Source organism: Tasmannia lanceolata, unplaced genomic scaffold (genome assembly GCF_043159265.1).
Source record: "Tasmannia lanceolata isolate RefF3 unplaced genomic scaffold, GAP_Taslan_0.1 ptg000018l, whole genome shotgun sequence".
Lineage (NCBI taxonomy): Eukaryota > Viridiplantae > Streptophyta > Magnoliopsida > Canellales > Winteraceae > Tasmannia > Tasmannia lanceolata.
Window position 1 is genome coordinate 36,915 of NW_027518695.1, and position 23,355 is coordinate 60,269.

At 39.6% G+C, this 23,355-nt stretch overlaps 2 protein-coding genes across 2 annotated transcripts; one reads left to right on the forward strand and one right to left on the reverse strand.

Annotated features, from left to right (window-relative positions):
* Window positions 1–233: 233 nt before the first annotated feature.
* Window positions 234–4,042, forward strand: LOC143850910 (heat shock cognate protein 80). Its single transcript, XM_077360197.1, has 4 exons — window positions 234–438; window positions 633–774; window positions 865–1,145; window positions 2,367–4,042. Exons 1-4 carry the CDS (start codon window positions 316–318, stop codon window positions 3,918–3,920), a joined length of 2,100 nt encoding a protein of 699 aa, XP_077216312.1. The 5' UTR covers window positions 234–315; the 3' UTR covers window positions 3,921–4,042.
* A 3,347-nt stretch (window positions 4,043–7,389) lies between these two features.
* On the reverse strand, window positions 7,390–22,482 carry LOC143849575 (uncharacterized). Its single transcript, XM_077358640.1, has 2 exons — window positions 22,228–22,482; window positions 7,390–9,648 (listed from the first exon to the last, which is right to left on the reverse strand). The coding sequence occupies exon 2, from the start codon at window positions 9,556–9,558 to the stop codon at window positions 8,479–8,481; it is 1,080 nt and encodes a 359-aa protein (XP_077214755.1). The 5' UTR covers window positions 9,559–9,648; window positions 22,228–22,482; the 3' UTR covers window positions 7,390–8,478.
* Between the last annotated feature and the right edge of the window lie 873 nt (window positions 22,483–23,355).

Below are 23,355 nucleotides of genomic sequence, written 5' to 3' on the forward strand. Positions count from 1 at the left end.
AAAACAAAAAAAATAAAGGAATGCTAGTAATTATATAAGTTTATAACATAACGAGTTTTTATATGATGAGAGGCCTTATGGTCCATTATTTTTCAAAAAGTACTGTATGGACCGATCCAAACCGTCCATTAGATGGGGGTGACGTGAGATGGATTATCAAGTTGAAATCGCATCCCATGGAAGTATCTAGAAACCCTAGACAGTTGCCTATATAAAGACGTCGTCTCCGCCCTTCAGAAACCCTAGAGAGCCAAAAGGATCCTTTTCTATTTTTTCTCAGATAATATCCATCGTTGGATCTAGATTCCGGGGGCTATGGCAGATACGGAGACGTTTGCTTTCCAAGCGGAGATCAATCAGCTTCTGAGTCTGATCATCAATACCTTCTACAGCAACAAGGAGATATTCCTGCGGGAGCTAATCAGCAATGCATCTGATGTAAGTGAAGTTGTTTATAAACTAAACCCTAACCCCGTTCTTCTCCTTGCTCATCTTCTTTTGTGTTTCTATCTAGGTATTAATTATATTATCGAGTAGAAAGATGAAATTTCTTCTTGAATACCCTTTTTGGATTTATTTAGTATTCTTTTTTTTCTTTTTTTGTTATTGTTGTTGTTATTTGGAAAAAAAAGGCTCTAGACAAGATCCGGTTCGAGAGTTTGACGGACAAGAGCAAGCTGGATGCACAGCCGGAGCTCTTCATCCATATAATCCCTGACAAGACTAACAACAGCCTCACCATCATCGACAGCGGCATCGGCATGACTAAATCCGGTGAGACGTCAATCTTTCTTCTTCTTCTTCTTCTTCTTCTTACATGCTGCTGCAAGATTTCTGATTTTGGTGTGTTCTTGGAGGTGTTAGATCTGGTGAACAATCTGGGTACCATTGCGAGATCTGGGACAAAAGAGTTCATGGAAGCGCTGGCCGCTGGTGCTGATGTTAGCATGATCGGCCAGTTCGGTGTTGGGTTCTACTCTGCCTACCTTGTTGCGGAAAAGGTCATTGTTACCACCAAGCACAATGATGACGAACAGTATGTGTGGGAGTCTCAGGCCGGCGGCTCATTCACTGTCACCAGGGACTCTTCTGGAGAGATTCTCGGAAGGGGTACCAAGATCACCCTCTATCTCAAAGAGGACCAGGTATACTCATAAATCATTGATCATCGTATTTGCATTGGTTATCTTCTTCATTGGTTTTGAAGCTCGATTCTTGATTGACCTTCATCTATGTCCTGTAGCCTAGACTCTGGAGTTAAACTAGGAATATAGCTTTGGCATTGCGAATCAATTTAACAGGTCCAAGTTTATAGTGGGTGCTATGACTGACTGTGTGTGTGCATTTTGTATATTTCTGGCAATGTTATGCTCGTTATGGTTCTTATATGTGATTTAGAATTTCCAAGTCTTCTGTAATCTTTATGCATGTATTTGAATAACTTGCTGCATTTTATTACTTTGGTAAAGCTTCTGTGGCACTACTCAGTTTGATTCAGTGGATATCTCAGTTAAATTCAAAACTCACAGGAACTCTTAACAGGGTATTTTAATGTGTCCTGCCCTTTTCCTTTCTTGGTCATTGGAAATGAGAATAACTCTTATAAGCCCAGTTTAACAAGTATTCAGAAAAATATGATTCAGTAGGGACGTTTGAGAGCTTTATTGACTAAGCTGGAGTTGTTAAAGCGGTCAATATTTTGGCTGAGGAGTTTAACCTGTTTTTATGTCTTGCATATCTGCCTTCAATACCTCAATCAAGTATTCTGACAAGAGTTTCTATATGGTGCCCCAGTGTCAAGTACCGAGAAAGAAGTACTACCACCCTTGATATTTGATCCAACAGCAGCCCACGTTTTAAGAGGCTACTGTTGGATCAAATATCAAGGGTGTTATGTTTGACTTCATTGGACTTGACCCTCAGGCACCATATTTTTCTCTTCTAAGAAAATATTGTTTACTTAAGAATTTCAATAGAGTAATCAGATATTTAAAGATCAAATCAGATTGTCACATGTTCTTTTAGAAGAAGAAATCATTCTCTTAACTACTTGACCAAGCTTTGAGCTTGAACTAGTCTTGCTAAAAAAAAAAGACACTCTGCTCCAAGGTCGTGAAGATTATGCTTCATGTTCCATTCTTTGGGGAGTTTACTAATGGAGAGAGAAGCATAAATGCATAATGCAAAGCTTCTTTTGCCGTTGGAATGTTTTCAGACTTTGATGTAGCTTGTTGAAAATTATCACCACTAATTTCTGTAGTTTCCTTCTTAGCAGAAACTGCACATGTTTCTTCTTCATTAATTGATAGACTTTGATGTGCATATTCATTCAAAATATGACCTGGCTTGTGGTGTTTTGATTGCAGTTAGAGTATCTTGAGGAGCGCCGTCTCAAGGATCTAATCAAGAAACATTCTGAGTTCATCAGTTACCCCATCTCTCTGTGGACAGAGAAGACCACTGAGAAGGAGATCTCAGATGATGAGGATGACGATGAGAAGAAAGATGAGGAGGGCAAGGTTGAGGATGTCGATGAAGAAAAGGAAGAGAAAAAGAAGAAAAAGATCAAGGAAGTTTCTCATGAGTGGGCTGTGGTCAACAAGCAGAAGCCTATCTGGATGAGGAAGCCCGAAGAGATCACCAAGGAAGAGTATGCTGCTTTTTACAAGAGTCTCACCAATGACTGGGAGGAGCATCTGGCTGTGAAGCATTTCTCGGTTGAGGGCCAGCTCGAGTTCAAGGCTGTGCTCTTTGTACCCAAGAGGGCGCCCTTTGATATTTTTGACACGCGCAAGAAGCCCAACAACATTAAACTCTATGTTAGGCGTGTTTTCATCATGGACAACTGTGAGGAAATTATCCCCGAGTACCTGAGCTTTGTGAAGGGGATTGTTGATTCTGAGGATCTCCCCCTTAACATCTCTCGAGAAATGCTGCAGCAGAACAAGATCCTCAAGGTCATCCGCAAGAACCTAGTCAAGAAGTGCGTTGAACTCTTCTTTGAGATTGCCGAGAACAAGGAGGATTACAACAAATTCTACGAGGCATTTTCAAAGAACCTCAAGCTTGGGATCCACGAGGACACCCAGAACAAGACGAAGTTAGCTGAACTGTTGAGGTATCACTCCACCAAGAGTGGAGATGAGATGACCAGTCTGAAAGACTATGTGACTAGGATGAAGGAGGGTCAGAATGATATCTTCTACATCACAGGAGAGAGCAAGAAGGCAGTTGAGAATTCTCCCTTCCTTGAGAAACTGAAGAAGAAGGGTTATGAGGTTCTTTACATGGTGGATGCTATTGATGAGTATGCAGTGGGTCAGCTGAAGGAATTTGAGGGGAAGAAGCTGGTCTCGGCAACCAAAGAAGGCCTCAAGCTTGATGAGAGTGAGGATGAAAAGAAGAAAAAGGAAGCCCTCAAGGAGAAATTTGAGGGGCTGTGCAAGGTGATCAAGGAAGTGTTGGGCGACAAGGTGGAGAAGGTTGTGGTTTCGGACCGTGTTGTGGACTCACCTTGCTGTTTGGTTACTGGGGAGTATGGATGGACTGCTAACATGGAAAGGATCATGAAGGCACAGGCTCTGAGGGACTCGAGCATGGCAGGCTATATGTCGAGCAAGAAGACAATGGAGATCAACCCAGAGAATCCTATCATGGAGGAGCTGAGGAAGAGGGCTGATGCTGATAAGAATGATAAGTCGGTGAAGGACCTTGTCCTGCTGCTGTTTGAGACTGCCCTCCTCACCTCCGGTTTCAGTCTTGAGGAGCCCAACACATTTGGCAATAGGATCCACAGGATGCTGAAGCTGGGTTTGAGCATTGACGAAGATGATGATGCCACTGCTGATGCCGACACTGACATGCCTCCTCTGGAGGATGCCGAAGACGCTGATGGGAGCAAGATGGAGGAGGTTGACTGAAATCTATTAGTACTCACATTTTGGTTGCTGCTTTTTTGATTAATTGTTTTAGTTCTCTCAAACTTTATATTTTGGTTCTCTGTTATTTATATTTCAAATGAACGCATGTATGCATTTGGTTTTGGGACTTGGTACCTTGATCCTTGTCTTGGTCCTAAGCAGAGATGTGGTTGGAATGGGGTTGGAGTATAGGCTTTAACGTGGGCGGGCGTTGGCTTTCGACCCAGAGATTCACTTTCTTTCTAATTGCCTCTTTCATCTTCATATCATTGCAGGTTGTCTTCTTTATTTTAGTTTTTGGCGTATCTAAATAATGGTTCTGGTTCAAGCTCTTCTCTAAGTGTTAGATTTCAAATTTAAGAGCTAGAATTTGGGTATTTTAGTGATTCAACTATTAAGGAATCATATTTTCAAATTTATCTCCCACTTCGCCCAAGACATCATTGTCTTCGTTGCCGCTACCCGAAAATTTTAGTAATACTCAAAAGAAACTGATCTACAATAGACATATGCTATTTCAAAAAAAAAAAAGATCTACAATAGACATATTTTGAAACAGATCTTTGTCTTCTCAGATAAGGTAAGGCCAATTTATCACATCTACTTGCTCCTCTCGCTAATCTGGGAAGATCCCTTCAATTGTAGTATTGCATGTTTTCTTGAGTAAACACCCGTCATTGGCCAAAGCAGCAGCCGCTCCGTTTGCCTCCCGGTAAATGTGAGAATGATCCTGCATTACATTCCAAAAGTATTTTATTCTCCATGGTATCTGGAACTTTGATTGGGCCATTTCCACTATAGTTTTGCTATCGGATTCAATGTAGATATGATACAAATTTAGTTTTTTACATAATCTGAGGCCATCTAAAAGGGCTCTGTACTCTACCTGCATACTCGATCCAATCCCAAGCAGCTCTTAATAGTGGGACATTATTGATATAAATCTCTGATCCTAGTATCACCAGTCCTCTAGTTTCTAATTCGCCATTGGGATTTGTTACTCACACTAGGCCATTCTTCACCCTGCAAATATATAGTGCATCAATGGGCCACCAGGCACATTTGCAGTGGTAGGGGAACTTCTTTTCCTCAGCAGTGGCTGAAAAGGGGACGGTAATTTTGAAGCTCACATCTGGGGGAGTTTTAAGTTGAATGATGTCCTTCATGTACCAAATATTCGAAAGAATTTAGTGTATGGTTCACTTTTAGTCAAGAAAGGCTTTAAAATCGTATTCGGGGCGAGCACAATTGTCTTGACTTTGAATGGGTCATTTGTGGGGAAGAGGTATGCTTGTAAGGATTTGTTTAAACTCAATGTAATTGAAAATGAAATGAATAAAGATTCTACTTGTGCTTCCATTGCTAACTCTATGAATGTTTGGCATGGTAGACTAGGGCATGTAAACTTATCTTCTTTAAAGAAAATGATGAATATATGTTTAATACCTAATAGTAAATATAAAGTAGAGAACAAATGGGAAATATGTGTAAAGTCTAAATAGACAAAAAAAACCATTCCATGGAATAAAAAGACGATAAAAGATTTTAGGACTTATTCACGGTGATGTGTGTGAATTAAATAGCACAATGATTAAGGTGGTAAAAGGTATTTTATTATCTTTATAGGAGAAATTATATGGTGTAAGGGCTTACAACAATAAGGCCTTTGTAGGAGGAAGTACCATCCTAGATATTTGACCCAATAGCAGCTCGAGCTGCTGTTGGATCAAATATCAAGGGCAGTACCCTTACCGTATTGTTGTAAGCCCTTACACCATATAAAATCTCTCTTTATAGATGGTTATTCTTGATTATGTAAAGTATACCTCGTGAAAACCAAGGATGAATCTTTGACACTTCAGATAAAATGATGGAACTTAAAAGAAGTAGGAGAACTAGGATAGAAACTAATTTCGGCGTTGATTTTATTTCATACCTTATTAAAGGAGACCCACCAATGTATAAAGAAGCTATGTCGTCTCTAAATTCATCATTTTGGAAAGATGCTATTAAAACTGAAGTCAAAGCAGCATTTCTAAATGGTGAACTGGGTGACGAAATCTATATGGAGCAACCTAAAGGCTTTGTAGTTCAAGAACATAATGTGTAAAATATTGAAATCATTTATATAGTCTAAAACAAAGCTCCTAAACAATGGCATGAGAAATTTAATAATGTAATGCTATTCATAATTAATGAATCAGATAAATGTATATATTGTAAATTTAGTGAAAACACAAGTGTAATTGTAGATTTGTATGTAGAGGATATGTTAATCATTGGAACATACATAAAGGTAATCAAAGACTCTAAGATATTCCTGTCAATTTTTTTGTTTTTGATGACATAGGGTATCCCCACCCCATTTTAGGGCAGGACTAATCCCTATGGATGTGCACAATCACATGTAAACCACACGCATCGGGTTTACCACAGGGGTATTCAAACTATCTCCACTGGGGAGCATACCCATGATTTTAAGCCGAAGAGCCATTCTCATCCAAGTTAAGATATTCCTGTCAACTACATAGAGAAAGGCAAATGTAATCCTGGGTATTAAAATTAGTATAAACCCAAAAGAAATAGTTTTAACACAACTTCACTACGTAGAGAAAATACTAAAAAGGTTTAGCCAATTTGACAGTAAATATGTGTCTACACCTTAGGATCCAAATATAAGGTTGTGTAAAAACAAAGAGATGGTGTAAATAAACTAAAATACTCTAGAGTAATTGGAAGTCTAATGTACCTAATAAACTACATAAGGCCAGATATAGCCTATGCAGTAGAGAAACTCAGTAGTTACACCAGAACCTTAGGGATGACAACTAGGATACACTAGTGAATGAAGCATAGCTTGGAATCTGTGTCCAACAGACCGAACAAGCTCACCCTTTCATGGAAATGGTAAAATTGCTGATCATATTAAAAGGCATGCATCAAAATTATATAAAATATCACACATATTATTTCCGAAAAATGAAAAGGAATGTACTGAGGTTTCAGTTGAAGTAAGAACATGTGTCCACCTGTCCGACAAGCGTGTCAAACATATAACACTGAGCATTTTCTCCTCGTTGCATGCATGTGATGCATGTGTACAAATAACTTCAAAGATACACTTGATGGAAAAATCCTCTCCAAGGAGAGGATTTTGAGTGGTGGATTTTGAACTGCCGTTTCATCTTGATGGAAATACACATAAGCTTGGAAAGTTGGTGAAATGCACCTTCCAAATGGCGGAATCTTGCTTTCCTGCGGATTTTACCTTCTTGCTTGATTCTTTCCAAAATGCATCAATCGAGCAATGCCTTAGAAATTGCCCATACACTTACCTTGGGGGTGAAATAGGAGGGCCAAAAAAGGAGAAAAAGGTACTCATGAAAGCGCGGGGTAGAACTTGACTGGAATTTCTACATAGTGCTACATAAACTGTATCACATTTTTCTCTCAAGAACAGCTTGCGATAGAGCAGAAAAGAGAATCATTTTGAGGAGATATATTGAATTACAAATACCCAAAAGGCAATTCTTCATTAAATGAAGATACATTAATGTGTTGATTACAAATACGTGATCGTTTACAGACAAAAGGTGATGTCGGTGCTATCTCGAAGTGGACAGAGTCACGATGCAATACAGATTGTCTTGAAGAAATGAAGAAAGAAAAGAAATACAGAACACCCAAAGCAAATCATGTCTCCATTCTCCTGTAAACGATTGGCTCCGCTTTGCAATATGCCAAGCTGAGTATTTTATCCTCCTAAAAAGAAATCTCAAATTTCACTATAATTGACGCCTGGAATTCTTCTACTGCTCCTATTATGAGAGGAATGTTGCTATTAACTGAGAGCTAAGCCACCCATCATAATAGCATTTGAGGTTGTGATCCACATACCCAACTAATCAACTAACCAGCTACAAACTTGAGCTTGAGTGTGTAACTTAATAAGACCTGAAAGCAGATATGTTCCGAGCTTCACATATGGAGAAGTGAACAATGCTTGCCATGTTCGGTCAATGCAGCTCACTGTTGACATACGTACTGGAAGACTGTCGCTTTCAACTTTGATTATGCAGAGGGAGAATGTCGCAGCCCATTCACGATACCTTTCTCACGTAAAGGTTTATGGTCTTTCCAGTTTTTGAACTTTATCTTCATAGCCTTTGCATTCTCACCTTCCTCCAGTGTTCTTGCTTCAAAATTGGGTCCCGCAGATGGAAGCTTGACTAAGTCTAACCGATCGACCTTTGTGTATGTTTTCCTTCGCTTGTATGTAATAGGGAGCACAACATCTCGTAGACGCTGAGGAACAGATGATGATCTGCCATATGCCTTCTCCAGTCCTGCATCATTATTATTCATTAATGTCTCTGTGCCACTCATTTGATTGATCCATAGATGCTACAAACAATCCATGCCCCCCAGTGCTGGAGCTTGAAACTGCTTCACTAGTTCTTAGACACATTGGAATTAGTTTCTCATGAATTAATGCCATCCTTTGCTCCCCTGAATCATGATGATAATCTATCTTTAAGGTATTCCATCTGATGTCGAACTATGGAAGTACATTTGGGCAGCTTTGGATTTTTGTAAGCTTTTCTATCTCTAATTGTCTGGTGTAGAAATGAAGATTCTTCAAAGTAATTCTCTGCATCCCATCTATACATGGGCTGTGGCAAAGGAAACAATCTACATGTCTGCAAGCATGATGCGCCAGCAAAGGTGACCGATTCCCATCGCCTGTCATTGCTCTCGGCTGTTGCAGTTGGCCAAGAGGGCCTCTTGATACTATTTTCAACACACCCTTTGGGGTTGCCCTACAAACTATGCTGGTTTGAATAGTGTTCATTCCAGCGGGCTTTATTTTCATGACTCCTTTCCCATTGGTCCTCAGAGGAGCCAATGGTGTATCCTTCACAGGAGGAGGAAATTTCATCTTCTTTGCCACATGACCAGTAATCACTCTTGTGTGTAGATCATCATCCACCGCAAATGAATTAAGATCAACCCAACCCTTGGGGGGCTTGTGATTTTTCCATATATTCCAAAAGTGCATCCTTTCCTCAACACTGAAGCTTGGTTGGCATTTACTCCACGCCCTTTTCATTTCTGAGAATGTCCAAATCATGCTCTCATGGTACGATCTCAACGAATGATAAAATGCTCTCTTCTGTAGAAACTGTAGGCCTTCTCTGAAGCGAGTCACCTTCGGGGGATAGAATCCACCTTTCAGTCTCTCGAAAAGTTCTGTCAAGGGGCTGCTAAAGAACATGCCTTTACCACTGAGCAGCTCAGTCATAGTCAGCCAAAAAGTATGCTGATCCATATCCGGTAGGTAAGCTGAAAGAGAGAACCTTTCTGCCTCAGTTAAACATGAATTCCATGTTTCCAAAGACAGTATCTCCTTAAGGTCTGGCAGATCATAAAGTTCGTATGGGATGCTGGACAACTGAGCTCCAACCATGCTAAACTCGGAGCCCGCCTCTGCAAGTTGAGAGTCGTCTGAATCATCACCAGAGTCCACCCCCAAGACGGTGTTTTTCTCTTGCTTGCAATCATCAACAGTATATTTAGAAATTTGTTTTAAACAGATATTGTCCCCAAGTACCCATTGTCTGGTTTTTATGCGGCCCATTGGCACAGAAAGGACCAATAGATTATTGCCCTAATCACATAGGTATGAGAAATTTCCAGAACGAAATCTTGGACGCCTGTGGAAAAATGCCTGCATTGTAGCCAAAGGAGAAAGGTCTGAGCATTTAGCCAGTGCACATAGAGGTCTCAAGGAAGACAATAAAGTTGACATCAAGATATGACATAGACAAACTCTTTGAAAATACAATTTGCAGTTAACAAGTTAAAGAAGAAGAAACTAATCATCCCAATAAGATATTCCTTCCTCTTAAGAAACAAAAGTCAAAAAATGTTGATATATCTGTGACTATTCCAGAAACCAAATCATATTGTAAGAGTGCTGGCTTGAATAGAACTTGGATCATAAATCATAAAATTTTAGAATATTAGACATGGGTAGGTCATGCAGATTCTGACATCCACTTCAAAATTTAGTTGTTTCAGAGACAAAAGTCAGATTGTAACAGTGCTGGCCCGAATAGAACTTGGATCGTAAATCATAGGACCTTAGAATATTAGACATGAGCAAATCAAGCAGATTCTGCCATCTACTTCAAAATTTAGTCAACTATTGCCCCATGGCATTTCTATGTAATAATAAATATCGAACTACATCGAGCATCCAAAATATCTGATCTGGGTAGAAATTGCTCTAAGGATACAACCAGTGCCCTATAGAGTGGAGACATGATACGAGGAGTAATTCTCACAAATATTTCAGATTTTTTAGACCATAAAATTGACCTTAGAATATTAGACATGAGCAAATCAAGCAGATTCTGCCATCCACTTCAAAATCTAGCCAACTATTGCACCATGGCCTTTCTATGTAATAATAAATATCAAACTACATCGAGCATCCAAAATATCTGATCTGGAAAGAAATTAGGGTGGAGACATGATACGGGGCGTAATTCTCACAAATTTTTCTGACTTTTTAGATTATAAAATGGATAAAAATAAGAGGAACATGTGGCCCCACATTTTTTGGGGGATCCAAAGCATTCAATTGGAAGGCTCTTCCATGGATAGGGTGTGTACCAAAAATCAGCCCTATAGGACCATCCTAACCCAATCAAAGGTGGAGTGGAAAATGGACAGACACTGTGTGTCCATGTTTCTGCCTATTTTTTCCCTCAACAGATGGCAGGGTTAGGATGATCCAATAGGGCTGATTTTTTGTACACACCCTATCCATGGAAGGGCGTTCCAAATGAATGCTTTGGATCCCAAAAAATGTGGGGCCACATGTGGTTTTGAGCTATAGCTTAGATAAGCTTATCTAAGCTATAGCTTAGGAACACTTTCCTCTAAAAATAATGATATTTTGAAAGAAAAAAAAATTAAGGAAATTAGTACGAATTCTAGGAAGAAAATGTGCTTTACTTTCAAATCATAACTCACCATTCAATTAAAAATAGAAAATATATACAACAAAAATCCAAAAAGATAATACATTCTAAAATCAAGATGGCTCTGCTCCATGATGTATTTTGGCTAAGTGATTGTTGAGACCATTCAAACCAACAGTGCATTGTTGGTTACAAGATTTAGAATTAAAATAAACATAGGATGATCTCCAACCACTTCCATAATTTGTCATGCAAAATCATTCCGTTCTGTCATATGACAACCAAAAAACTCAAAATACTCCAATACAGTCCTCCAAACAACTCAATAAGCTCCCTGTTAGGGAGAAAACGATAATCTCGTTATTCTCCCTATCATATCTCCTTGTCCTTTATTCTCTCCTCTCATATATCTCCTTGCCCTTTATTCTCTCCTCACATATATCTCATTGATTTGCACGATCCTCCCAAATTGTAAATACTTTTATATCTTTCTTTATTTGTATCCATTGTTGCCCCTTGTATTAAATACACTGCTGTAATTAAGGGATGATTGGCATCCCCTCTTGTTATTTAAGAAATACAATGAAGCCCCAAAGGGCAACACGTTTTGCAAGCTTTCATGGTATCAGAGCCAAAGGTCTCGAGTTCAAACCTCCCGGATAGCAAAAATCCACATGCGATGGTCGGCCCAAAGTGGAACCACATGTGCCATGTGTTTGCCAAGTAGGCCACACGTGCGGGAGAGTGTTAGAGTATAAAAGATAAATAACGCCTTTCTCCAACAGCTTGAGCTTTTGGAGAAGTTGGTAAGTTAACATGGTATCAGAGAAGTTGGTAAGTTAACATGGTATCAGAGCCATTACATGGAAGAGAACGGATCAACTTGTCAATAGTTGGATAAATGCTGCTCTCACTGAAGAAATTTTGTCTCAAGTTATTGGCTTGGACACAGCAAAGGAAGCTTGGGAATCATTGTCAAGAATGTCGGCCTCTACATCAAAAGCTCGTGTTCTAAATCCGAAACAACAACTCGTGAAACTTGACAAGGGAGACTCACCAATGAATGAATATCTTGATCGTGCTAAGAGCTTGTCTAACGCACTAATATCCGCAAAGCAATCGGTATCCTCAAACGATCTGGTCATGGCCACGTTGAATGGGCTTGGTCCAGAGTATCACAGTTTTTATACTTCCATCACTACCAGGTCAGACGGACTGCCCACATTTTATGATTTATCTGAATTACTTGTTAATCATGAAATGCAATTGGAAGCTATGTCTAAAAAGAACATACCTTCATCTGATTCTATGGCCTTCTTCACTTCACGAGGAAGAGGCCGTGGAAACCATGGTTGTGGTGGCCATTACACCTCGAACGCCAATCGTGGCTACTACCGTGGAGGAAATGGATCTCAACGATTTCACCAGAACCGTGGAGGTCGAGGCGGACATTTCAACTCCCGTGGCGGACGGGGATCCACTTCCAATCGTCCGATTTGCCAAAATTGTCATGCAAGAAGTGATAATTGATAGAATCAAACCTATCACGTGGATGATATTCCCTCATCCTTCGCTGCAATGAACATAGTTGATGATGCATGGTATCCAGATACCGGTGCCACAAATCACCTCATGGCTGATGCAACTGGTCTTGAGGATCATTCTAACTATCAAGGATTGACCAGATTATGATTGGAAATGGTATGAAACTACCTATCACTGGCACTGGTAATACCACACTTGTTACACCATCTCATACATTTAAATTGAATAATGTTTTGCATGTGCCTGAAATCAAGAAAAACTTGTTATCTGTTGCACAATTTGTTCGAGATAATGATTGCGTTTTTTAGTTTAATGCATCTGGTTTTTGCATTAAGGATCGGCGAACAGGGAAGACCCTTCTCACAGGGCCGAGTAGAAATGGATTGTTTCCCATTCATTAGAAGTCGCTTGATGATGGACATTGCTTTTTTGGTATGAGGACGAGCATGGATAGATGGCACGAGGGACTCAGACATCCGAATGCAAAAGTATTAGGATTTCTTCAAAAGAATAAATGCTTGCCGTATATTGGCAACAAACGTTTCAATAAAGTTTGTCCTAGTTGTTTAGAAGGGAAATTTCATAAGTAACCTTTTACTTCATCTATTTCAGTAACTGTTTCACCTTTTGAAGTTGTTCATGCTGATTTGTGGGGACCGGCTCCAGTGACTGCGAGAACAGGACACTTATATTATCTTTTGTTGATTGATGACTTTTCAAGATTTTCATGGATGTTTCCCTTGTTTAGAAAGAATGAAACTGTGGAATGCTTTACTAATTTTCTTACTATGGTTGAAACACAATTTGGTATGAAGATCAAAAAATTTCAATGTGATGGTGGCACAGAATTTGACAACAGACAATTTACCAGTGTTCTGCAAAAACATGGTATTCTACAGCGAAAGTCGTGTCCAGGAACACCTCAACAAAATGGGCTCGCTGAACGCAAGCATCGTCATATCAAAGAGACGGGTTCGTCATTGATGTATAGGTCTCGCATGCCTAAAGAATATTGGATTGATGCGTTTCGTACCTCGTTGCATCTTATTAATCGTCTTCCTAGCATGGTGCTTCATAAAAATACACCTTACGAGATGCTTTTTAAGCAGCCTCCTACCTATGTCCATCTTCGCGTTTTTGGATGCACGTGCTATCCCTATTTAGGTGGCTATGCCAAAGACAAACTTGATCCACGTACCAAGGCTTTTGTCTTTCTTGGCTATCCTTCATGTTGCAAAGGATATACATGCCTTGATCCTAGCACTGGACGCATTTACACCTCTAGACATGTAGTGTTTGATGAACAACGGTTTCTTTTTGCATGCTCTTCTTCATCATTTCCTTCTTCGAATGAATCTAGTGGGTTGCTAGCTTCTTCACAGGAATTTGCCCCCATTCATATCTTGGCTCCACCTCCATCATCGCCCGCAGTTACACCAAATGTCTCTTCCCTGACTCCTACAGACACTCGACCATCTGCAGATGAGGTGGCTCCTTTACCCATTTATGGCGCTATCGACAACAGTCCTTCACCCATATCTGGCCCCTTTGCCTCACCAAACCCTACCTCTGAGCATGAATCTCATCCGGACCCTATCCTTGTGCCTTCCACTCATGCTAACCCTCACACCATGATTACCAAATCTAAAACTGATAACCTCAAACCTAAAACCTTCTTCTCTACCAAATATCCTCTACCTGAGTGTCTCCTTTCAACCATTGAAGAACCGGAGCCTACCTCCTACAAACAAGCTGCAACACGCTCAATGGGTCACTGCCATGCAAGATGATTATGATGCATTAATTTGCAACAACATTTGGACACTTGTTCCGTTGCCAATAGATCAAACTGCCGTTGGGTGTAAATGGGTATATCGGATCAAAAGAAAAGCGGACGGCACAGTTGATCGTTATAAAGCACAACTAGTAGCACTTGGTTACAGTCAAACTCTCGGCATAGACTTCACAGAGACTTTCAGCTTGGTGGTCAAGCCATGCACTATACGGACCGTTTTAAGTCTAGCCCACTCTCTTGGCTGGTAGCTTTGTCAACTCGATGTGAATAATGCCTTTCTTCATGGTCTTCTTAATGAAACGATTTACATGTGTCAACCCCCGGCATTTGTTGATGCCACCCGACCTAATCATGTGTGTCGTCTCCATCGTGCCATCTATGGGTTGCGACAAGCTCCTCGTGCCTGGTACTCCCGTTTCACTACTTTCCTCCGTACTCTTGGCTTTATTTGCAGCCAATCTGATCCCTCTATGTTCATTTCTAGATCCAAGTTTGGAATTGTTATTCTTGTACTATATGTTGATGACATCATTTTGACGGGATCCTCTAGCTCCTTTTTAGATTCTTTGGTCAGCAAGCTCAGTTCACAGTTTGCCATGAAAGATTTAGGCCCCCTACACTATTTCTTGGGCATGGAGGTTTCTCGCGACTCTGGTCGTTTGATTCTCTCGCAGACAAAGTATATTCGGGATGTTTTAAAACGTTTCAACATGGACGGGGCAAAGCCTATCTCTACTCCTACCATCTCTGGCTCGAAACTTTCATTATATGATGGTGATTTACTTACCAATGCTACCGGGTATCAACAGCTCGTGGGGGCTCTACAGTATGCTACATTCACTCGCCCTGATGTTGCCTATGCCGTTAACCAAGCATGTCAATTTATGCATGCTCCATGTACCTCTCATCTTATTGCTTCAAAGTGCATTTTAAGATATCTTAAGGGCATAATTTCATATGGCATATGCTTCACTAGAACCTCCAATTTTGACATCAAAGCCTATTGTGATGCTGATTGGGGCGGTTGTCCCGATGATCTCCGCTCGACCACCGGTTCTTGTATCTTTATAGGCTCTAATCTCATCTCATGGACCGCTAAGAAACAGCCTACAGTATCAAGATCTAGTACGGAAGCTGAATACAGATAACTTCTCAAAGATTTAGGTGTTCAACTTCACCGCTTACCTACTCTCTTCTGTGACAATCGAGGTGCCACGTGTCTTGCTATGAATCCTATTTTCCATGCTCGCACACGCCATATAGAGGTCAACTACCATTTTGTTCTGGAACGTGTTACAAATGGTTCTTTAATAGTTCAATTTGTGCCCTCTACACATCAAGTTGCAGATATCTTCACCAAAGGATTGTCTTCATCCCACTTCACACCGTTGCGGGCCAAGCTCACCATGGTTTCTTACCCTGCTCAGCTTGCGGGTGGGGGGGGGGGATGGGTGGGTGGGTGTGTTAGGGAGAAAACGATAATCTCGTTATTCTCCCTATCATATCTCCTACAATATCTCCTTGCCGTTTATTCTCTCCTCACATATATCTCATTGATTTGCACGATCCTCCCAAATTGTAAATACTTTTATATCTTCTTTATTTGTATCCACTGTTGCCCCTTGTATTAAATACACTGCTGTAATTAAGGGATGATTGGCATCCCCTTTTGTCATTTAGAGATACAATGAAGCCCGGGCAACACGTTTTGCAAGCTTTCACTCCCAACCAACTCAAAATAAATGAAAAAAATGAAGTTAGTAGAAGAGATGAAGCTAGAAAGACAAAAAAAAAGGGTGAGAATGGAGTTTCTTACTCATTATTGCAATAGACGCTCATTCTATAAAAACTCTAGGTCGATTCAGTTGATCTGTAATCAAGAAAACAATCTTCCTCAAAAAACTAGCCCCAAAGATCCCAGATCTTTTATTTTCTCATACAAGGTTGTGCATAGTTGCTAGAGTTAGAGGAGAATACGAGAAGCAAGGGGTCTAAATATAAAAGGCGGGAAGCGGAAAGAATTGAGGAAGTGATGGGGAATGTAAAGAGAAAACATGAAGGAAGGCATGAGAACATGCTGAACATGAAGCATGTAATAAGCCAATTGGAAGTGAACAAGAAGCATTTAAAAAGATATAGGATGATAGTAGGTTAGAGAGGAAGGCTTAGTGTGGGTTAGGCTTATAGGTAGTTAAGGACTTCACGACTGAGTAGCATTACAATGTACAAGTTTTAGGGATTTATAGTTTTACAAAGTTTATTTGTACAAAAAATTTCCACCACAGTCAAATTCAATAGCGAGAAGGCGGCAAGTCAAGGGATAGAAGCCGGCATCGTGTATTCGTGTGGGTTAGGCTTATAGGTAGTTAAGGACTTCACGACTGAGTAGCATTACAATTTACAAGTTTTAGGGATTTATAGTTTTACAAAGTTTATTTGAAACTTACAAAAAGTAGGGGTGCAACTCATGTACGAAAGAGCCACCTAACACGGTAGGGGAAAGAGAGGTAGCTGAATGTGAACAAAGTCAAGGAGATGGAATCAACTCAATAGAATTAGGTATATTATATGACTTCTGAAATGACCGAGCGAAGTTAAGGATTGATTCAATGCCGAAACCCAAATCCCTATAGACAACTAATAGCAGCCCACTCACCCACCCCCACCCACCCCACCCCACCCCCCCCCCCCCCCAATTTGAAACTTATAATGATTTTTCAAGTTTTTTATATAATCTTTTTAAATATTCTTTTGATTACCAAAAGGGGAAAACAGTGTTTTAAGAAATAATAATCACCTAGGAAGTGTACTCTATTAGAGGAAGCGTGTTGGAAATGTGCTTTTGTTGAATTTGGGAAGTGAGTTCCGAAGCGAGCTTCCGTGGAAGTGAAATTCAGACCCAAAATTTCTACCGTTAGTTTAGTAGAATCCAACAGCAAAATCAGCTACTCCTTTCCCTCCTAGTTTAACAAGAAGTGGGAAATCACTTTAACCTGGTTAGCAATGGTTACTTCATTCAACACCCTTGCACATGAAAGCCGAATAACATCCATACAACTCATAGAAAGCCATGCCTGCTCAGAGTGGATAGGTTGGCCGCCCAAGAGTGATCTTCAGATTCCACCGATTAGCTTACCCGATGACCGTTAGCAGAAGCAGTACAGCGGGGAATGAGATATTGAATGAAAGTCAATAGAAGAAGCAAGGGATGACCCTTTCCAGATGACCGATAGAGGTTGGACAGATTCTTGCTAAAATAACAGGGCCCTGCAAGGTCTGTGTAATTGTCGATGGGGGAGTAAAAGAATCCAGAGCTGCCAGGATGAAGTTAGCAACTTTTTACTTCCTCTTGTATTTGTTTCTTTTTTGTGCTCGTCTCTGTTTGCTTGGACCATCTTGGTCATGCATATGAAATTTTGATGTAGATCTAGTGTGGATCTACTTACTGTTAATTGATCGATCAGGATTAAAAAAAGAGTCCAGATCAGTGAAGAAGCAATATTCGAGTGAAAATTTTGTTCAAACCAGTCCAAAAAAAGAAGAAAAAAAACAGAAACTAGTTTTAAAACAGAAAATGCAGAAAATGAAAAGAAAATAGCAAAAATTGAGCTAGAACAGAAATGAGGCCAAAGTAACTGCAATTTTATTTAATTTAGATGAAATTGACAGCAAGAGGTATACTTAGCTCAGTTTAAAGCTCAAAACTGAAATGAAGAATAAGATGAAGGCCTTCTTCAGCAGGATTCTCTTCTAACATCAATCTAAGCTCTACCATTTCAAAAAAAATCATCAATCTAAGCTCCTCTTACAAGTGTTTTCTCTCTCCCAAAGCTAGGGTACAGCTCTCCAATTTCAAATCTCATCCACAGTATCGCTAAAATTCAAAAGAGAGCTATTTATATGTAGCTCACACTCAATTACAATTGACCTCACTACAAAACTCAAATTAGAAGACTGACACTCCTAAGAAATTGTTAAAATATAAAAGATAAATAATGCCTTTCTCCAACAGCTTAAGCTTTTGGAGAAGTTGGTAAGTTAACATGGTATCAGAGCCAAAGGTCTCGAGTTCAAACCTCCCGGATAGCAAAAATTCACATGCGATGGTCGGCCCAAAGTGGGACCACATGTGCCACGTGTTTGCCAAGTGGGCCACAAGTGCGGAGGAGTGTTAAAATATCAAAGATAAATAATGCCTTTCTCCAACAGCTTAAGCTTTTGGAGAAGTTGGTAAGTTAACAAAAATTACACAAACACCCCTACTAAAAGTGAAAATTACAGCACTATCCTCATATTGGAGTTTTATCACATAGAAGTCATGTCCTTTGCTGCCCTCTCTAGCTCCCCAATAGCCTTGTCCTCTTGAGCCTAGCTGACCTCCCAAGATAGATAGTCCTCTAGCTCTATCCGTCCTGTGAATTCTGGATTTTCCAACTTAAAACCGAAATCACACCGCGTATCTCTACGGACCGGTGGTATCACCGGGGGGGGGGGGGGGGGGGGGGGGGGGGATACTGGGCATCGACATAGAGCGAGGGCTGATCTCCTGCATTTCACAGGAATCTGGTCTTCACATATTTCATCTCTATCATCCTCGTGAAAATCTGAAGGCGGCGGGGATGAAATCTGTCATCGTGTGGTTAGCCAATTAACCGTTTCTACAAGTCCCCCAATTGAAATTCAAGCTGAACATATGAACTCTATGTTCGGCCACTTGTTCTCAAGTCAGGGCTATCTATTCCTGGATAACACCTAGCTGTCACATAACTTCAACCAAAGTATAACCGCTAGGATCTGAACTCCCCTCCTCACATTCAGCCACAGTGGTTCGTTTAGGAGGCATTTCAGTTGGTGTTACCCTGTCCAGAAACCTGTTTCTGCAGTGGGTGTACTGCAATATTATTGGGCATGATACTGGGCATCGACATAGAGCGAGGGCTAATCTCCTGCATTTCACAGGAATCTGGTCTTCACATATTTCATCTCTATCATCCTCGTGAAAATCTGAAGGCGGCGGGGATGAAATCTGTCATCGTGTGGTTAGCCAATTAACCGTTTCTACAAGTCCCCCAATTGAAATTCAAGCTGAACATATGAACTTTATGTTCGGCCACTTGTTCTCGAGTCATGGCTATCTATTCCTGGATAACACCTGGCTGTCACATAACTTCAACCAAAGTATAACCGCTAGGATCTGAACTCCCCTCCTCACATTCAGCCACAGTGGTTCGTTTAGGAGGCATTTCAGTTGGTGTTACCCTGTCCAGAAACCTGTTTCTGCAGTGGGTGTACTGCAATATTATTGGAGGCCGAGCTGCAATTCTGTCCGGATCAAACTCTCTTACTATTGGCCGCTTAAGGAGGCGAAAATCAACTACAGTCACTGAAATAAATTTCTGAAAGCTAAAAATCGCTAAAAACTGCAGCAATGATCAGACCACCAATTTGGATATGATGCTCAGATTGGCAACCCAAATTGCACCTGCATGAGAGAGTGTGCTGTCCAGAAGCTGAAATGTGCTTAGCTTTAGAAAAATCCGGTTAAAATTTGAAAGCTCAGGCCTCTTACACAGAAAAATGAACTGCAATGTTTATCAATGAACTCAAGAGACAACAATGGTCAAGAAATTAGAGGAAATTGACAGAAGCAAAATGACCACAAAACTGGAGGAAAAATAGCACAAAATGGTGGAAAATAGGGTTTGTGAAAGAACAAATGAAGAAAAATCAAAGGAATGGTGAAGGACTTTCGAAAAAATTAATGGAGAATAGTTTCTAAGATAGAAACAACCAAGATTCAAGGCACTACAGAAGAAAAATGAGATTGATGGAGAAAACGAAATTGACCGTAGAAGAGGAGAAATGAAGAAAAAATGGGAAGGATAACTATATTTTGTGGATTAACACCTCAATCGATGACAAACGACCAGATTGGAATGGATTATATTGAAGGAATGCAATGGAGTAGGATCACTTGGATTGAATTGAGAAGAAAATGAAGAAAAATGTGAATTTGTGATTCAGGCGAGAAAAAATTGGAATTTTTTTCGAAAATTGCAATTCTTATTGCAATTCAAGAATTGATTATGCAAATTTGTTGAAGCAGGAAGCAAACAACAATCTACAAGTGGAATTTTCGAATTCAAAGAAAAGATAGAAGAGAATTTCCAAAAATGGGATGAAAATGATGAAAATTGGCCGAAATTGGGGATTTTCATTTTCTTCATAGATTTTCCAAAAATTGCAGTGTTGCATGCAATTCATGGAGGATTTATGAGAATTCAATGAAGATGACATCAAATAACAATCCACAAAGCGAATTTTCGAGAATTGGTGAAGATCAAAAGAAATTCGAAGCTTCAGATCATGGATAATTGAGAATTTCTCAAGGATCTGGCTCTGATACTAAATTTGATGCAGATCTAGTGCGGATCTACTTTTAATTAATCAGTTAGGATCCATTTCAAAAAAATTAATCAGTTAGGATAAAAAACAGTCCAGATCAATGAAGTTTGAGCGAAAATTATGTTCAAACCAGTCCCACAAATTAGAAACTCGATGTTTTAGAACTGAAACTGCAGAAAATGAGAAGAAAATAGCAGAAATTGAACTAGAACAGAAATGAGGCAAAAGTAACTGAAATTTTATTTAATTTAGATGAAACTGGCATCAAGAGGTATAAACTGGCAGCAAAACTGGGATGAAGAAGATGAAAGGTAAAGGCTTTCATGAGCAGGAATTCTCTTCTAACATCAATCTATGCTCCTCTTACAAGTGTTTTCTCTCACCCTCACCCAAAGCTAGGGTACATCTATCCAATTTCAAATCTCCACCAAAGTCCCTCCAAATTCAAATGAGAGCTATTTATATGGGTAGCTTACACTCAAATACAATTTAACGCACTACAACACTCAAATTACAAGACTGCCAATCCTAAGAAAATACACAAACACCCCACTAGAAGAGAAAATTACAGCAGAATCCTCATATTGGAGCCTTATCACATGGAAGTCATGTCCTTTGCTGCCCTCTATAGGTCCCTAGCAGCCTTGTCCTTGAGCATAGCTGACCTCCTTAGGACCTTTGGATGTCCAAGGTCATGCAAGACCTTCTCCTCCACTTGGTCGGACATGTATATGGTTGTGTGGTACAAATTACAGGCAGTGACTTACAATCATCTAAACAATCATAAAAATAATAGAACCAAACAAAGAAAGACACAACCAGCACGAATTGAAAAACTAAATGATCATTTAGACTATTAATATGAGGATCAGTTAGAATCCCTAACTTCAGTTACCAAACAATATCAAAAGCTTGAATGGGAGAAAGAAAAGGTGCCCACAAGGAACTCCACTAAACAAGAGAAAGAAAGAAAACCCAGAAAAAAATATAAGAAATGTGAAAAGAACTGATGAAATTACATCGTATAGTCACCATTCAAAAAACATATTATAGTCCCGATGAAAAGGAAAGAAAGAAAGAAAAGAAACACATAAATGGTATGAACTATGAAGTACTTCCATGAACAGAATCTAAGGCCCCAAAACACACTACATTTCTCAAATCTCTTAAGAAAAACCATTAAATCTACAAGTTTTAACAAGAAATTCAAAATAAAAATATCAAGTCATCATATAAAAAAATTAATAGTGGTGAAAGTCCTATCAGAAATAGTACAATGATCATATAAAAATTAATAGCTGTGAAGTCCTATCAGAAATAGTACACATTTTCTCTTCAAGCAGATGATAAAATATCTCAATCTAAAGAAAAAAAAGAAAAATTACACTCTAAGGGACAAATTCAAACAAGACCAATCCATTGGTAGCATTTAAAAATGATGAAGGAAAAGAGAAAGTCTCTCGTCTATAACTCAGTAATCCAACCAGAAGAGCCATACAAATCCAAGCTCAACAGATAAAAATCCTAAAGGCACAAAAAAAAAGGTTAAGGATCCAGATCCCCAAATCTATACCATCAGATAAACAAATCAGATCAGCCGATTCAATCCATCTCAATCGCACAAAAGAAAGTTAAAGAAAGAAAGAAAACGTCAATGCAACGCCCACAAACGATCCACGAACGTTTCTTCAACCAATTTTAGGGAATCGATCACCGTGCCAGGGAAAATCTTCAACATTCGCCGGTAGAGAATCCCTAGTTTGGGATAATGAGAAACAATCCTCGAGAGGGCTGGATGGGAGCACAAAAGAGAGGGGGAAAATTACGTTTCTTAGGATTTGTAGAGGTAGACGTCTTTAAACCTTCACAAATTAATCCATTTTTTGCCTCCACAGTTGGAATGGTTAGGATGATCCTATGGATCTGATTCTATGTGAGGGCCTTTAAACAATGTGGGTCCCCATTGTATTTTAAGCAAGCGTGTAGATACCTTATCTACAGAAGTGTGTATAAACCATTTTCTCATATATATATATATATATATATATATATATATATATATATATATATATATATATATATATATATACTAGCAAAAAACCCCGTGCGATGCACGGGCCGACAAAGAATTGTACAAACTACATCATAGGTTGATCTAAACCGTCCATGTGATTGAACACAACATAAATAGGGTCACAACATAAATAGGTTGTGACCGTAAAATAATTTCCATAGGCTGATCCTAGCCCTCCAATCTATAAAGGTTTCCATAATTGTTGTTCCTCTTAAGGTGCCCATAATTCCTCAATATTTTTACAGGTGTCCTGCATTCGTAATATCAAACTTTTCGTAATTTGACCCGCACATAATGAATAAGGAAAAGTAGTTATTTCGTCATCGTTAGGGGTGCAACTTGGGTCTCAACCCGACGCAACCTGATTTCCAACCTGACCAAACCCGATTTGCAATTTCCTCAACCCGACCCAACTCGATTTCCAATTCGGGTTGGGTTTGGTCGGGTTGACCCGATTTGATATGGTACCAATTGTTGACCACCTCAACTCAAGCCGGGTTGTTTTGGATTTTGAGAACCAATAGTGAGTCACCAATAATTAGTTTTTAACTCACAATCGATTCTCAAAATTGAAACCAAACAGGGACTAACAATTAACAAAAGGAAATGTTATCCGCACTACTATAT

Coding starts and splice junctions, on each gene's coding strand:
- LOC143850910 (XM_077360197.1), top strand. CDS start 316: ATGGCAGATACGGAGACGTTTGCTTTCCAAGCGGAGATCAATCAGCTT. Junction 439..632: donor TAATCAGCAATGCATCTGAT/GTAAGTGAAGTT, acceptor TGGAAAAAAAAG/GCTCTAGACAAGATCCGGTT. Junction 775..864: donor CATCGGCATGACTAAATCCG/GTGAGACGTCAA, acceptor TGGAGGTGTTAG/ATCTGGTGAACAATCTGGGT.
- LOC143849575 (XM_077358640.1), bottom strand. CDS start 9,558: ATGGGCCGCATAAAAACCAGACAATGGGTACTTGGGGACAATATCTGT.